General features: G+C 41.7%; 1 protein-coding gene across 2 annotated transcripts in view; it reads right to left on the bottom strand.

Annotated features, from left to right (window-relative positions):
* RYR3 (ryanodine receptor 3) overlaps positions 1-18,310 on the bottom strand; it is a 555,614-nt gene that overhangs the window by 319,843 nt on the left and 217,461 nt on the right. For both annotated transcript variants that reach the window (XM_049705467.1, XM_049705468.1), the window contains exon 3: positions 16,037-16,144. In XM_049705467.1, the coding sequence (XP_049561424.1) occupies positions 16,037-16,144 (108 nt within the window). The remainder of the gene's footprint in view (positions 1-16,036; positions 16,145-18,310) is intronic.

Here is an 18,310-nt window from a genome sequence, read left to right as displayed (position 1 = left end):
GCACTCTTTAACCCATTATTTTTCTCTCCTGGATGTCCTTTATCAACACAACTTCCGTTTCCTTCATCCCTCTAACCCCCTTGCACTGTTCCCAATTATGATCTTGCTGGATAGAGATAAATTCCTCCTGTTTTCTCTACATCCACAAAATAAGCCTAGGGTCAAGTTTACATTTCCAAGCAAAACAAACAAACAAAAGCCTGACCTTTCCTTGAAGTATATGAAGTGGCCTTAGGTGGAGAAGCTGATTCTCAAAGAGCTCTGTGTAGGTGTGGGCCTGTGGATGAATAGAACAGGTGCTCTTCGTACTTCCTATGTGTCCGTGGACCATACACTGCTCGGAGGGCAGTGGAAATGGTTCTCCTGAACCTCTCATGGGTTGATTATACAGAAGTGCTCCTCAATCCCAGCTATCCCTCAGAATCATTGGTAGAGCTTTCAAAATGAAAACAAAGTGAGAAAAAAAAAAACTACAGCCCTAAAGGCAGGGCCATTTGCCTAAGACTCTTATTTGGTAAAAGGTCTCTGGTGAGTCCCGGGATCCTAGGTAATTCTAACGAACAGCCTAGCTTGAGAGCCACCACCCTTCCAGGACTTCCCCAGCCACACTGGACCCTTCATCTGAGTAACTGGTATGATGCTTACAGTCAGCAAGTATCGGGTTGGCCAAAAAGTTCGTTCAGGTTTTTCCGTAAGATGGCACGAAGAACCCGAACGAACTTTTTGGCCAGCCCCATATTTCCCCATTCTCAGAAGCATCATTCTGGACCAGTGGCTGATTTTCCTTTTAGCATTTCTCCAGAATCCTACGAAAGCAAAGAATAAACATGCTTGTTCCCCCTTGCCCTTGATAGCTCTAGGACTAATGTTCAACTATAACTCTCTGTCTCTTAGCTCTACTGCCATGTATGTGACAGGTGGAAAGACACAAATTTCTGCCATAAAACCTGTGTGGTGAGGGCTCTAGACAATTCAAACTTGGTAGGAAAAGAGTTCCAGGCCCACCACAATGACCTCTAGATCTCTACACCCATCTTCTTGGTGTCCAAGGCCAGCTAGACCCTTCCTGTTCTGTGTCACCTGCAATCTGGCCTTCCCTCTCCCACCAATCTGGACTTCATAAGGCCTGGGAAGAGATGAAGTTGAGGGCAAAAAGCAGAACAGATTAGGGGGGAGGAACTTTTACTTTTCATCTCTCACTACTTGGTCACCCCCTCCCCAATCAGTCATTTCCAGTCTTCTGTTCTCACTCTGGTTGCTGTGTCCCCAGCCATTAAGAGTGCCCTTCTGCATTCTCACTTATAACATTCTACTTTTTTTCCCTGCATCTGTAAGGTCTCTTAGAGTTGTTCTGAATCATCTAACACTTGGGCAGTGCTATTCACATAGCTGCTTTCAAAAGCCTAGCTTAAATCTAAGTGTTCTTGCTACCAACTAGTTCTTCTGTCAAAGAGAAAAACTTCAGGGTTTTTTTTTGAAAAAAATGTCTCCTCTGCTGATCTGTGAATGGAAGCCAGGACTTGGGTAGAGGAAGCACTATCTGATCTATTTTCTCACCATTGTGCAGGGAGTAAATTCATCACACTGACACTGACAGGATAACCAACTGGGACTGACAGTAACATCAACTAGAGCTGCAAGAAACTACGGCAAATCTTTGGGGGCAAGGGAAGAAAGGCACATTAAAATGGCCCCTGCTATCGATGAGAGGAGAAGGAGAGTGGCTGGCTCAGAAACACCAAGTATGGGTTACAATTTGAAAACACTTACGCCAACATAAGCAAAACTAAATCTCAGTTGTGCCCATGTTTGCCTCCTTCAATGGCTGGAGAAAAATCAATCAATCATTTCCCAGTGGGGTTGTGATGTGATGGTTAATATAATACAATGTGATGATCTGGTACAGAAAAGAACACTGCAAACAATGAATTAGCTGAAAAAGAAATAAAGAAAATGATCCCATCTACAATAACATCAAAAAAATAAAACGCTTAGGAATAAATTTAGCCAAGGAGGTAAAAGATTTTTACAGTGAAAAATACAAGACATTGATGAAAGTGAAAAAGACACAAATAAACGGAAAGATGTGCTGTGTTCGTGAATTAGAAGAATTAATATTGTTGAAATGTCCATACTACCCGAAGCCATCCATAGATTCAATACATTCCCAATCAAGATTCCAATGGCATTTTTCATAGACATAGAAAAAACAATACTGAAATTTGTATGGAACCAAACTGTATTACAAAGATACAATAATCATACCTTTATGGTACTGGCATAAAAAAACAGACACATAGGCCAATGGAACAGAATTAAGAGCCCAGAAGTAAACTCATGCATATATCATCAACTAATACTTGACAAGGGAGCCAAGAATACTCTGTGGAGAAAAGACAGTCTTCTCAATAACTGGTTCTGGGAAAACTGGATATTCACATGTAAAAGAATGATCTTACACCACTCTAAAATTAACTCAAAATGGATTAAAAACTTGACCGTATGACCTGAAACCATAAAACTCCTGGTAAGAAATGTAGAGGAAAAAACTCCTCGACATACGTCTTGGCAATGATTTTTTGGATATGACACCCAAAGCAAATGCAACAAAATTAAAAATAAACAAGCGGGGCTACATCAAACATAAAAACTTCTGCACAGCAAAGCAAACAATCAACAAAATGGAAATGGAAGAAAATATTTGAAAGTCATGTATCTGATAAGAGGTTAACATCCAAAATACATGAAGAACTCAGACAACTCAATAGCAAAAAACTCCAAATAATTCAATTAAAAAATGGGCAAAGGATGTGAAGTGACATTTTTCCAAAGAAGACACACAAAGGCCAAGTATATGAAAAGGCACTCAACATCAGTACTCATTAGGGAAATGATATATCACCTCGTGCTTGTTAGAATGGTTATTATCAAAAAGACAAGAGATAGCAAGTGTTGGCAAGGGTGCAGAGAAAAGAGAACCCTCGTGCACAGCTGGTGGGAATGTAAATTAGTGTAGCCACTGTGGAAAACCGCACGGAGGTTCCTCAAAAAATTTAAAGTAGAACTGCCATATGATCCAACAATTCCACTACTGGGTATTTATCTGAAGGAAATGAAATGATTATGTCAAAGAGATGTCTACACCCTCCATGTTCAGTGCAGCATCATCTACAATAGTGAAGATATGGAAGCAACCTAAGTGTCCATCAACAGATGAATGGGTAAAGAAAATGCGGTACAATGGAAGACTATTGAGTCATAAAAAGAAGGAAATCCTGCCAGTTGCAACAACATCGATGGACCTTGAGGGCATTATGCTAAGTGAAATAAGTCAGACGAATACTGTACAATCTACTTATATGTGGACTCTAAAAAAAACCCAAACTCAGGGGCTTCCCTGGTGGCGCAGTGGTTGAGAGTCCGCCTGCCGATGCAGGGGACACGGGTTCGTGCCCCGGTCCGGGAGGATCCCACATGCCGCGGAGCGGCTGGGCCCGTGAGCCATGGCCGCTGAGCCTGCGCATCTGGAGCCTGTGCTCCACAACGGGAGAGGCCACGACAGTGAGAGGCCCGCGTACCGCAAAAAAAAAAAACAAAACAAAAAAAACCCAAACTAATAGAAAATGATATCAGATTTGTGGTTACCAAGGCAAGGAATGGGCAGTAGAGGAATTGGGTGAAGGTGGTTAAAAGTACAAACTTCACTTATAAGATAAATATGCCCTGGGGATATCATGTACAACATGATGACCTTAGGTAACACTACCGTATGGTATGTTTGAAAGTTGCTACAAGAGTAAATTCACAAGGAAAAACAATGTTTTGTAATTATGTATATGAGGTGATGGATATCACCTAAACTTATCACGGTAATCATTTTACAACGTGTGTATGCCAAGTTGTTGTGCTGTAGACCAGTGTTGTATACCAATTATATCGCAATTAAACAACAACAAAAAGAATACTGCAATTGATTTCTGCTCTTTATACTCGGAGCGATCACTGCTGACTGTGAATGATCTTCAGAAACCTGAGGAAGTAAATATGTTATCTAAAGAGTCTGCAGGGAGAGGGAAAGTCAGAGGACCAGACAGACTGTCTTGAACCAGAGCAGCTAAAAAAATTCCTGGTAACTTATCACTGTCTAGTGATTAATCTGCATCTATAGCTGTTCACAGTAGCCGAGACTGCATTCTTGAGAGAGCCCGGGACTACCACAGTCCTATTGTTTCTCCCACTGACATTGACTGAAATCAGCATAGCTAATAGAGCATGGATTTGTATACCCCTGTTGCCCTACACACCAAAGTGGCTGCCCAGAGGGAACAATGAACTGGGAAACAGCAGTTGCTCATTCTCTTGGCGACCCAGGTCAATCGCCTGGGGTCAGAGAAGTGTGGCTCCCGCAGCTCAGACCTCTCCCAGGCCCTTAGCATCACCGGGGGCTGAGGCCTGCCTGGGTGCAATATGGGAGTAGAAGAGGAAGTTGAATCCACCACAAAGTTTACAACCCTGAGCGGAGCAAGAGGTTCTGAAATGCTAGCATCTTGCTAAATATACACCCTCCATTTTCCCCACTATTGGAAATCTCTGGATGAAATCGGTATAGAAACATGTTATTGGACCCTGTTAAAGGCTGAGAAAAAGAATGTGAATTTGAGATATTGTGTTACATCAGGTCATTTTTTCCAAAATCTGTGTAAATCCTAAAATTGGATCAGAGTTTGCCAACAGTCCCTTTAGCAAGCTGATGTGGGAAAATCCCCATGAGGGCAGGAGATAAGGTAAAGTTGCCATGGTTGTAACATGGGGAAACAGTCCTACAAACTATTGGGGCAAAATGCCAGGTCCTCCGGCCCCTGGAGCTGTGTCCTGAACTGAACACACAACGTACTGCGTTAACTTAGAGAATCAGCACCATGGATAGCACTCTCTGATTGCCCGACTAAAGGTGTCTCAAGAATTACAATTCAGTTACTGGTATCCACTCATAAGATAAAATCTAGAGATTTTTGTACTCCAGCAGTAATTCTGAAGATTTCTAATACCAAGTCATAAACTTCAGAAAAGGGACAACTATTAAAAGATATACACATAGCTAAAAAAAAAAGGGATGAATTCAACTTACCCTTCTAATACCTCACAAAAGACATGCAAACAGGTGTTTTCAGGAGTGGTCATGAGTTTCCATCACTGGGCCCAGCACCAACCAGAGAGCAGGACTCAGGGGAGTCAGGAAGAGGAAACACTTCCTCAAGCAAATCCCCAAAGGTTGTTCTTCAGCAGAAGCCTGCATGGTGCTGGCCACACTGACACAGGCACAGCTCCAAATTCATGCTTAAGAACAACATCCTGGCTCTCCTGCCCACCGCCCTCCACCTTATAAAAGCAGAGGAGCAGCAGAGAAATGGGGCAGGGAACCAGCCTCTAGCCTCACATCACTAATGAGATGGAAGCGGGTGATTCTTAATAACGCGCTGACTCCACTTCTCTCCATAACAAAAACAAAAGAGGCACAACCGGTGCCTATGAACTCAGAGGCCTCTTCCTTCCATCACGGAGCTAAGACCTGGAGCTATCCACCAAGGAAGATGTGAATAACTACCACCAACAAGGGCACCAACTCTCTGGGTTACAAAGTCAAAAATTTTTTGTAAATAAGCCGAAGCACATGTGTGGTGTTTGGCTGACGCTCCTTAGAACATGGAGTCCACAAGCTGTACATGAGGATAGACCTTAGGGGTTCACAAGCTCAAGAACTGGTGCAATTTCAACAACAGGACCAAAACAGATCATCCACGGTTGCCCATCTTACTTCTTACCCAATAAAAGCATTTATAAAACAAAGGAAGAAAGCTGTCACTTCCACTATCACTATAATTTTCAAAAAGAAAACAAACCAAGTTTATTACAGTTATAAAATACTAAAAAGGACATAATCATTACGCTAAATGAAATAAGCCAGATAGAGAAAGGCAAATACTACTGTATGATAACACTTATATGTGGAATGTAAAAAACACAACGAACTAACAAAAAAGAAGCAGACTCACAGGTATTGAGAACAAACTAGTGCTTACCAGCTGGAGGGAGGAGGGGCGATACAAGGTGGGGAAAGTGGGAGGTACAAACTATTGGGTGTAGGATAGACTACAAGGATGTATTGTACAACATGGGGAACAGAGCCAATATTTTGTAATAACTGTAAATGGAGTATAACCTTTAAAGATGGTATAAAAATAAATATTTTTTAAAAAAGGACATAATCACAGAAAATAAGAAAGGCAGAACTTTCCATTTATAAAGTTTGCTTAATGAAACAATTTATACATTGTCTTTATTTTCCTACTTTTCCTGATGATCTGCAGATTCTTCCGCATGGGCAGACACCGGTCCTGGAAGAGCATCCTATGATGTCCGGGAGCCACTAATGTAGTTCAGAGGCCCCATCTCGCAGAGGGGTAGAACAAGGCCCAGAGAGCAGCGAGGCCCAAGCCACAATGCCCAGCCCCTGCTGGTCCTGCACTTCCCTCCCTCCCATCAGATCCCCCCTCCCCACTCGGTACCAACCTAAGTCTCAGCTACAGGAGACGTCAGGTAAAAACAAGCGTTCTGCCTTTAGCTTTCCTCCTCTTCCTCTACAGAGCTGGAGGCCCTTTTACCCCATGAACTCCCTACATCTTGTTCTTATTTTCTTTCCATTCGATGCCATTTGGTCATTCCAGATCCTTCCATCGTAAAACCAGATATTAGTAATCATAGGATTGGGACACTGGCTACAGGGTTTTAACTCCAGCGAGGATTAAAGCGCCAGTTGAGATAAGGGTTTCTCTGGAACCAAGTTAATTTTTCTTTACCAGAATTTCCAAACAGAATAGAATTTCATTAAACTTTCATGAAATGAAAATAAGCTGGAGTTTTTTTCTAGTTCACTGAGTTTTCCCTACAAATATATAATTTAAACTCTGGTAGCTATTAAAAGTAAATGACACGATCAAAGGAAAAGGCTAATAAATAACTTGAAAGGGTTTCTCTTCTCCCAGGATTTCTTGAATTCCAAATGTGCTTCATTTTTAAAAAGGTAAGCAAGGCTCTTAACATGAAAGATTTCCCCTAATTCAAATATCCCACAGTTAGGGATTTAAAAAATTTCTAAAAATGCAGCTGAAATTCATCTCTGCCCCCGCCCCCCACAAACTAGTTATTAAAAAAAAATTCAGCAAAATTTCTCTTCCAAACATCTCACATAAGAATACAACTATTTCCGTAATTAGTACGCACGGGAGAAAGTTTAAGTACTCCAATCCCGCCTCACTCCTCTAAGAAACTTTAATGAAGATGTTTAAATTTTTTTACAATTAAAATGTAAAGAGCACACGCAAACACACACACACACACACACACACACACACACACACACACAAACATATACAACCACTGAAAACTACATTTAGTCCAGCCTTGGGGAAGACACTCAAGCTTTCTAAGACAACTGAGGTCACTGTGACAGGACTATATTCACAGAGCATTTGAATGTCCATAGCAACAATGAGAAGAATTCCAGGGTTTGTGTCACAGCAGCCAAGCTATAGTTATCACATTTGCTAAATAACCCCAAGATCACACAGGCCTACTGATTTTAAGCAGGAGGTACTGACTTCAGAATGAAAAAAAATTCCACCAAAGAAAAGGCCATTCCCCTCAAGCTGAAACACTATATTCAGAAAGGGGGGGAGGTTTGATACAATCTGGAGCTTTAAAAATTAATTCTGTGGGTTCTTTACTTGAAAATGCTTCTACTCAGGATATGAATAAATGTAAAAAGCCAGTTAACTTTAATGGTTATTCTTAACTGTTGAAATTAACATTTGATTTTCCTGCTGGGTGACTTTGGGGATGTTGCATGAGAAAGGGAAAATATCCAACTAGTTTCTTCCATTTTTATTATGAATTCCAGCCTTCCGGAGGAGCAGAGCTGGAGTTGCATAATAGACTAGGCGAGTCTGAAGTACTGAGAAGCTTGGAGTAAGGCAAGGCTGCACACTTCTGTCATCTCACCAACTTGAACCCTGTGGCCACAGGCCATCTAGACCATAGTCAGAGGGAAAAAGAATTTAAAAACAATTTTCAATATCTCGAAGGAAAAACAATGAGTCCACAGGCAAGCCATCCTTGTAATTTCAGAGCAGCAGCTTAACAAGCTTCTTGGCAACAAATTCCTAACTGCAGCCACCTTTAATTCCACCAGATTGAAGTGTGTGGTGCGGTGGTGTTTTTTTAAATTGAAGTGTGTGGTGCGGTGGTGTTTTTTTAAATTGCAGAGGCACAAAGGACGGAAACTGTCACTCACAAGTGAAAAGCCCAGTTCGTTACAAATACAGCTGGAGTCAGGTGTCCATGCAAAGTACATGTACAGTAAAGGAGTGAATAACATACCCATTCCGAGAGGTCACTGAGCTAGCAAAATCCAAAGCAAAAACACTAAATGGATATTTTAGTGTGTGCCAGTCTTGCTGAACGCTTTCAAGTCATTTGAGGAATCTGCTGATATTTACAATAGAGAAAGACCCCAATGGGAATAGAGGGTATGAAGTTCCTACCTGGTGAATATTTTGTGATTTTGGCTAGAAGTAAGCAGTGGCATTAGATGTTAACGTTTGATTTTACTTTTCCAGTACTGTGCTGATGTCATCAAGAAGCTAGCAAGCAAGCAACATGCTGTAGCCGAAATCTGTCTGCAGCATTTTTTTTTTGTAATTACATTTATGCAAGAAAATCCACCCAAGGAAAATGGTCAGTACCCACATCAGAAAATTTGGAATTTCTTTTTCTTAGAAATACCGCAAACAATCAATTAGGGTTTTTCTTTTACCAAAGAGGAGTTTTCTTACCATGAAGTAAGGTCTTCCAGATAGCAAATTTTAATGAGATATCATGTTATCGAAAGACCGGTTCAACAGTGAAATATGAGTTACTTGCACACGTTTTCATTAGTATTAGCTTATCAGAGAAACATTACAATCCATTATATCAGCATAAAATTCTAAAATCATAGCCTAACGTGAGCGAGAACAGTAAGAAGTGAGAAGAGACATAAGTTTAATGACAATTTGGTCTGTGGAAAAATACATTAAAAACCTTAGTTTGGAGGCCTTTCATTATTGTTTAATTTCTGAAAATAATATCTGGCTCTTTGAAGAAAGAAGTTCCGTCAAAACTGCAGAATACATCCCATATTCTTCCAAAAGACAATTTATAGGAGATTCATGTCTCAAAACAAAAAAAATTAAAACTATACTGTCATCACTTAGTGGTTTAGGGTTGATGTTTTGGATGGAGTTTGAAAAAAATTCCCTTTGTCCACACCAAGGCAGAAAGAGAATAAATGCATTTATCCATCTACTTAAATGCATTTATCCAAATACTTAAAATTATGGGACCCGGGGTCTCCAGAATAACAGCTAATACCAACAGGCTAAAATTTCCACAGCTAACTGATGATGGGCTATTGTCAACGGGACACACCAGAGGACGTGAGATGGTGACACTTTTCCCTTTTAACTTGGTGCATTGCAACCATCACAGACAGGAGGAAGTTCTTTTTCATCTTGATGTCTGTGCTATAGAGATGGTGAAACCAAAGCCCAGGGCAGTGAGAGATTTGCCCGCAGTTAAACTTCCAGTAGGTGGCAGTACTAGGACTAAACCACCTGACAGCTTTGTCACCAAACAGGCTGCCATGAGCTCTAACATGGGGCAGGTTCTAAAGAGTAGTTTTTGGTATATAAACCCCTCAAGCTTTTGCAGGTAAGAGCAATTTCACCAAATAGGTTTGGTTATTTTGTTAATACAAAAATACTATTTTTTTGTAGCAGGTGTGGATGACCAGCCAAAGGTTAAAAAAAGAAATGGAAGCATCCCAAATCAGAATGTTATTTTTCTCCCTTTCAAAAGAAAAAGTAGGATCAAGTCAAACAAGTTAAGGATTTAATACTGTGGTATCTGGCTCGTGTCCATTAGGCAGCAGGCACAGGTAACATCCACAGGATGAACAACCCGACAGGCGGTGGCACTGGAGAGGGGAGGTCCTGAGTGGGAGCAACGAGGAGGTGCTTGGAGAGCTTGACGCAGTGGCTTTTTACCAACTAGTGCAAAGGAAGTTCAGACTTGAACACCTAATAAAGTGATTTTTGATGCATCCTGTCTACCCTAGCTTTAGGGCATATATGGGCGGGTCCTGGGACTGACATACGACACATGCAGAAATGACTTTGTACCTTCTCTCCAAAGGAAATCTTACGTCCTATTTTAAAGGTGTAATTAATGCCCACTGTTAGATTTGACTCATTAAATAATTTCTTTCCTTTAAAAAACGTCAGTGGGGACCAGGTTTATTTAGAATTGTGTACAAACTTTCTCCATCAGTCTTGTTTCCTCCCCACATACATACCAAAATAAATTCTCATTCTGGCTCTTTTCTGCCAAGGAGGAAGGGAAGACACAAACCTCAGAAAACTGAGAGACTACATCTGGATGATGGGGGGTGTCCCTTCTCTTCTATAATACAGAAATGATGGTGGGAACTCAGGGTCCCAGGAATAAAAAGGTAAGCCTCCTATTTGCCTTCTTCATTTTGGATGAGTTTGCACAAGATCTCTAAATCTGGGCACAGCCAGGATTCACACTTTAGACAATGGGCTTCTAATTCCCCTCATCAGCATCTGTTTTGATTTGTTCATTACCTAACCGTGTCAGGGGAGATGCATCTTGAGCAGGTTCTTTTTTAATGATGCTGTCACCTTTCTGTGACTAAATTTTCCGTGACCTTATAAGATGGATGAATGTCTTGATCTTGGCTACAAGGTAAGTATCTCATGACACGTACTTTAAATAACATTTACATGATGACACTTTGTAAGCAAAATGTAAGATTATGCCTCCTTGGCCATTTACAAGGTCACACAACGCCAGGAGGCAACCCCTAGCTTCTCAGAAAGCATGGGCACGTCAGCCCTGAGCCTGACAAATGTGCCACCACACGTACGCATTTCTTTAGCAACTGTGCTGCGTGTAGTATTCCCTATTCTAAAGACAGGGGCAAGTGAAAGGAGCCTGAGGCTCCCCTTAGTGTTAACGGCACCATCTCATAAGTAATAAGGGGAATTAAAGGACCACCTCTCAGTGAGCTTATCCGTGAGACAGGTTCTTGCATAAACAGTATCTTTCCAGGTCACATTTCCCAATCAAGTTTAAAAGGCTGAGTGTGTATTTGCATTCTAGATATTTTAGAATCTAAAGTCAAGAGTGATCTTATACAACCATAACAACAACAACAATATTACAACCATAATATTAATTCTTCTTACACGTATATTTTATCTCTTTCTTGTTGTTTTTTTTTTTTCTTTTTTTTGCAGTACGCGGGCCTCTCACTGCTGTGGCCTCTCCCGTTGTGGAGCACAGGCTCCGGACGCACAGGCTCAGCGGCCATGGCTCACGGGCCCAGCCGCTCCGTGGCATGTGGGATCCTCCCGGACCGGGGCACGAACCCGTGTCCCCTGCATCGGCAGGCGGACTCCCAACCACTGCGCCACCAGGCAAGCCCCTTGTTTTTTAAGTAGTAAAAGTCTGACAGTGATTAAGTCAACTCTTAGAGAAAACCAGAGCCGTTATCAGGAGTGCAGCTAGTAATTGTGTAAATCAAGGCCTTTCATTTTTAAAAGCATTACGTTCATTCACGTCAAAACCCATCTGTAGTTATTCGGCCCTCGATTTAACATGCACCTGGTCATACAGTGTGGGTCTCTCCTTCCTTTGAGGCATTTGAATATGCCTGAGGATCTGTGACAGGGGGAAGTAGACCCGAGATGAAAAGAGAACCAATATTCATTTCCACACCCACAGGCACCTGTCAGCACTTATTTAATTCTCACCCAACCCTATGAGGGAGGTTGCATTTTGAAGGTGTGGAAAGTCAAGTACAGAAAGGGGAAACAATGTGTCCCAGAGGTCACTCACTCCAGTTTAGCCTGGACTGAAAACACATCTGCCTAACTCCAAAGACGGAGCTTCTCTCACTACAAATGCTGCTAGGTCTGTATTCAAAGTCATTGCCATAGGATGATGAGGACTGAGGACTCAGAGGGAGATGGTGACATCCTTTTTAGCCCCAGGTCCTGCTGAAGGTGGTTGGGGACCTCACAAACCGTAGGTTCTATCAATCCAAAATGTGAAAATACCTTAATATTCGTATGCAGGGATTTTACATCAAACTCCAGCTATTTAATTGGCCACAGTGCCAAGCATCCATCTCTTGGTAATATTCCCAGAATAACATCAGATAGCATTTAATCAGCGGTAAAGTGACCCAAGGATGAGTTTAGCGACCGCGGACTCTGAGGGGCACTGACGTTCTCTGCCCCCAGGGCCTCCTCATCATTCATTCTCCTTTTCAACATAAAGCTGGGTCCCACAGGCTACAGGCGGTAGCTAAGGACATTTCCACAATAAACTCGGTCGTTAAACCAAGCTGGACACCTCTGTTTTCTTTGCCGGCCAAAGGAATTGCTGCAGAACCGTCAATCCTTGCAAAAAGGCTTCTATACGCTCATCAAACAAATAAACAAATAACCCACGTCATTTTTTGAAAAAAGTTCAGTTGCTGTGCAGCAGTGAACAGACACAAAAGGACCAGTTTATGCCTAGGAGGAAAAATGACCGTCTTCAAAGCAACCCGTTTGGTGGCACTCGTGATCCTTAGGGAAAGTAATATCTGTTAAAAAGCAGTAAACGCCTGTTTCCAAACAGAATGGACTGGCGTGCGGAGGAGGTGCGAACCCAGTCGAACACCCCCGGGCTCCCCGGAGAATCGTTATGCTCTGCCGTGTTAACTCACTTCCTTCTTGAGTTTTCCATTTTTTCTTTTTCTTCCCTGCTGAATATTATCATCTCAAGTCAAATTAAGTGCTAATAGCAAGTGGGCACAGCAGTCACTTCAGAAAAGCAAAACATTCAGCCTCAAGAGGTTATATAAAAATATTATTTCTCATTATAAAGATTGAGAGCCCAGACGGAATTGTGAGAGAGTTCCAAGGACTCTCAGTTATAGCAACGCTTCAGTTGCTGTAACTTCAGTTACAGCAACTGAAGCTGCTGTTCAGGTAACTAGTGGAGCCACCAATAACTAATAAGATCTAAATCATTTAAAAAGAGTGCCCTCGCCTATCTGTACTCCAGCTCTCTTTTCAAATCCCTTCCTCTAGCTCTAAGATCTCTAGTTATTAATAATAATAGCAATAAGGTATCAAGGTGGGAAATAACTGTTGGAACGCTCTTTTTCTTTGGTAAAATGGCACAAAACAGCACTATGACACATTGGGAAATTTCAGAGTCTCACCCAACATGCTGATTGTTATCCAGTGACTTTTTAATATTAAAAATGTCATGGATAGTTTATTTTGGACTTGATTTTTCAAAGAGAATGGCTCCGCCAATAAGATTGAACATATTGGTTTTTAAATATTATAAATTAAAGATGGCCTCTGAAATATATAACTGTATGGAATACACTTCTGCTATAACACGGCTGGTAATTCAGGTATGTCTTATTCATACGTTCCAAAACTAAGAATTCAATCTTATTAAGTTGGCATTCGTATTCTATTTGGAAAATGAATTGTTATTTATTCTCTTTCAAAAGACCAATCAAGTTAAGACTATTGTTTAAGTTCTTGGCAACAAAGAAGAGCAAGGGTTATAAACAGAACTTTTCAAATTACTTTGTCATCTATAGGATTCCCTGAACTACTCAAACTAAACGGTCAAGAAAAAGAAGTCCTTTGAAATGCACTTTGTGAACAAACAAGATAAGAGAATGCACACAAGATAATTCCCCAGGTAACACAGCTTCTCTCTATCTTCCCAATTTCTATCCTGGGTCATATATGGGTAGGGTCTAGCTGATCTTGGTTGACACTGAAAGTGGTGATATTCCACATCAACCAGGTTTCTCTCACCAAAGGTGTCTGTAAATCATGAGTTAAGTATACTGGAAAGAAAAGGGAACAATTAAAAAGTAATCTGGGGCTTCCCTGGTGGCGCAGTGGTTGAGAGTCCGCCTGCCGATGCAGGGGACACGGGTTCGTGCCCCGGTCCGGGAAGATCCCACATGCCGCAGAGCGGCTGGGCCCGTGAGCCATGGCTGCTGAGCCTGTGCGTCCGGAGCCTGTGCTCCGCAATGGGAGAGGCCACAACAGTGAGAGGCCCGCATACCACACACAAAAAAATAAATAAAGTAATCTGTTCCACTGAACTGGAAACGTTTGAGGGTATGTATCTAAGGAGGAAAGCATGGGGTACTGAGGTCAGTGTCAGGAGGAGGTGAACACAGATTTCAGATTTCAGTGAACATCAAAAGAACAAAAACTCACCTGCGTTAATGCTCTAAGGAAAAGCTATTTTCAGGTGGCTGATGAAAGCATACTATACTAAGCCAAAAGAGTAAAGAATCGCCAAGTATTGGTGTTAAGGACCCTAGAAAGCTAATTAAACATCCTAATTTTATAGATGAGAACGCTATGGCGCCAAGAGATTGGAAGACTTATGTAAGATCACATTAAGAGCCGCAAGATGACCCAAATGTAAACATTGGTTCTCTTGAGTCTACGGTCATTGTCTCTTCTACCACCAATGAGACACTTCTTTATGATGTATGAGTTCTTTCAAGTAATAAACTGTGCTAGGTCCTGCAAATACTCCGACCTATGTGCAGTATAAGATGCAAAAAATCAGATTTGTAATTATAGTACACAATGGTAAGAACTAGTTACTGACTGTTGCTCAGGCAAGGGCACCCATCCTAGACTTACGGGGTCAACAAAGGCTTCTCAGTCGACCTAATATCTAGACTCGTTCCTTGAAGGAGAAGTAAAGATTACATAAAGGAAGACAGAGAAGAGGAGAAAGCTGTTTTACAAGGAGGAAACAGCTGACACATATGATTGGGGGTAAAGAGAGTTGTCGTGTTTGAGGAAGTGAAGGGAATTCAACGTGGTTGGATCACTGAGTGCTTGGGGTCGGGGGGTGAGAGACGGGGCAGGAAAGGTAAGCAGGGCTCACCAAATCCTGAAGGCCTTTATGCCTAGTTAAGGAATTTGGGATTTCTCTTAAGGTAATGGGCAGACAGAGAATTTTAAAATAGTAGAGTGTAGTGATTAGATTTGCATTTTGGAAAGAACATTATGACAGTTGAGTGAAAAAAAATCATAGGGGAGGTAGGCACAGAAGGAATCAAAGCAGTTAGTCTGAGGTAGTAACGCAGAAGATAAAGGACAGTCATCGAATAAAGTATCTAACGGGGGTGGAGAGGGGTGTTTGGACTTCAGATATACAGGCCATAGAATTAAAATACTTGATGATAAATGAATATAAATAGATGTGGGTCATCAGTGAAAGGGTCAACATTACTCTGAAGTCTCTAGCCAAAGTCTTGCCTGGGAGACCTTTGGGAGACCATCATCCCTCAGTTAAAGACTTAGAGACAATTTTACCAACAACAGAAACTCAAGACAGCTTTGTACTTGCTCATCATGAGTGAAACTGTGGAAATCTGGGTACATGTCAAAGATTCTGCATTCTACAGGAAATCCTCTCCAAAATGCTGTAACCTGGTTGTGCTGCACTGAGACAGTCATAAATCTCTGATGAGACTTTCCCAAGAAAAAACAACCAGCCTAACAGGTACCCACCCCCCACGTCCCAAGGCCCTTTCAGCCTCTCCATATTTCCCAGTGGATTATGGGCTCAATGTCCTATGCCCTGTTCAGGCAGCATTAATGATGATCTATTTTCTGGTGGAAGTTCGTTAACCCAAAGGAAGCAGAGTTAGGGCTGCTAAGTAAGAGGAATAAGAGGATTGACTCAAGGAAACTGGAAAACTAAGGTTTTCTAGTTCAAAACTGGAGGAATGAATTGAGTTGTATACTTTTGGGCTATGGAGTGTCCCAAACCCCACCAAGGACATAATTCAGGTACTCACCCCTTCGCCACCATTTTCACCTGTGTTGGCAAGCATTTCCTGTAGGGCTCTGACAGAGAGGGACTGTTCCAGGACAAAATTGCAGACGCAGAGATCTGGAGGAACATACTGTGGAAATAAAACCAGAATGAGGATACCTACTCATATCAGTTGGGGATCAGCCACACAATAACATCTCAAGGGCAAAGAGCCTATGAATCAAAGTAACACTTGGATCGATGGATGGATGAATGAATACAAAAGGTAGCTTTTTTTTTTTTTATTCACGTTAAAATGGGTTTCAAGCTGGATTCTAAAGGATGAGGAGAAGAAAAGCCCTAAGTCTCAAGGGAACAGCGACCAAAATGTCAGGATCAGTTTGAGTAATGGCTGGGGGCACACATGGGAGAAGAATACACATCCAGCCTTGCTGAAGGAGCGAAGGCTGATCGACACTGATGTCTGGGTGGGACCAAAGGAAGAAAGTCACTGGGATCTCATCCACAATCATTTGTACGAGGACAAGACCAGAAGAGTGACCAAACACTCAGCAATAGTGACCAAAATAGGGAACCCAATTCCTTGTTAAGAAAATCTGGATGCCACAGTGTAAAAAGAGAGGATTAAGAGCTACATAAATTTAATTCTGAACAAAGAAATTGATGACCCCTACAACAATCATTCTAATTTATTATATGCTCAGGTAACACCATGATATTTTCAAACATTTCTCAAAAACAGACAGCCTTCTCTGCAGATTGACTAGTAATAGCTGGTCAAGTGCTCATTGAGTACTCTTCTGTGCCAGGTATTGTTTTAAGTGCTTTGTTTATATTGGCTCATTTAATCTTCACAATCACTCCATGTGATTGTGGATACATACTGTTTATGTATCCACATAAACAGTATGTATTGTGGATACATACTGTTTATCTCTCAGTTTACAGCCGAGGAAACTAAGGCACAGAGAAGTTAGGTCACCTGCCCAAGGTCATGGCTTACACTTGGGTGAGTTGGATTCAAATCTAGACACTCTGTCTCCAAATCCATACGCTTAACTCTGTTCCTGCTGCTGATGAAAACATTACAGATTTTTTTCACAACTAGACCATTTTCTTTAATAAATTTATTTATTTATTCATTCATTCATTCAATTTTGGCTGCATTGGGTCTTTGTTACTCTGTGCAGGTTTTCTCTAGTTGCGGCGAGTGGGGGCTACTCTTTGTTGCTGTGCGTGGGCTTCTCATTGCGGTGGCTTCTCTTGTTGCGGAGCATGGGCTCTAGGTGCACAGGCTTCAGTAGTTGTGGCACGTGGGCTCAGTAGGTGTGGCGCACGGGCTCAGTTGCTCTGCGGCATGTGGGATCTTCCCGGACCAGGGCTCGAACCCGTGTCCCCTGCATTGGCAGGCGGATTCTCAACCACTGCGCCACCAGGGAAGCCCTAGACTATTTTCAATCAGCAAAGATTTAAGTTTTATATTTCTGCAAAACACAGTGCTTGGTATTGAGAAAGATATAAAAACATGCAAAACAAAATCAATGCTCTTCAGGAGTTTACAATCCGGTTCCACGATACATCATTTTCTTTGGGAACACAGCTTATATTCACCTTGCACACCAAGCCTTTGTTTCCTCTGTTATATTGGCTGAACATTGACACCATCAGAGTAACAGGAATAAGGAATGAGGGCCGGAAGTCACCCACAGCTATGTCTAACACTCCGAGACAGGTAACACTGTTTCTATGGAGCTCCAACTTCAAAGCTAAAAGCAAGCCTGCTATTAAAGCACATACAACCCCTCTGATTTTCAACATTTTCATTTTTTAAATAAAGATTATGGAATTGGTGATCTTTAATTTCCCTTTAATTTCCAAGTGTTTGTATTTGTACCTTCTTCCTCCTCTTCCCCAACCTCAATGCCCTCAAAAATAAACTGACGTCCCACTTGTTGGACCTGCCCACTCTTTCCCTTTAGTAAAGTTCTGAGACCCCCGTAAGCCAAGAGTGGCTCAGCCTATCCTGAAGGCTACTGGCCCATGGGTGACTTACGTTTTGCCACTTAAATACTTTTCTACTTAGGATCTCTACAGTCAGAAATCCTAAAAACCCAGACTCCCTAGAATTCTGGTGTTACAGGAAATTGCCCAGTTCTCTTAATGAACATGATGTAACCAAGGAGAAACTGTATGTAACACGAGGAGACAACAGCCTTTATTTTACGTTTCTTGCTTCGTTGTCAACGTTTGTTCCTGCTGCAGGTAATTAACTCATTTGTATGAGACTTGAACAAGC

This window comes from Orcinus orca, chromosome 2, assembly GCF_937001465.1.
Source record: "Orcinus orca chromosome 2, mOrcOrc1.1, whole genome shotgun sequence".
Classification (NCBI taxonomy): domain Eukaryota; kingdom Metazoa; phylum Chordata; class Mammalia; order Artiodactyla; family Delphinidae; genus Orcinus; species Orcinus orca.
This window is presented reverse-complemented; position numbering and strand designations above follow the sequence as displayed.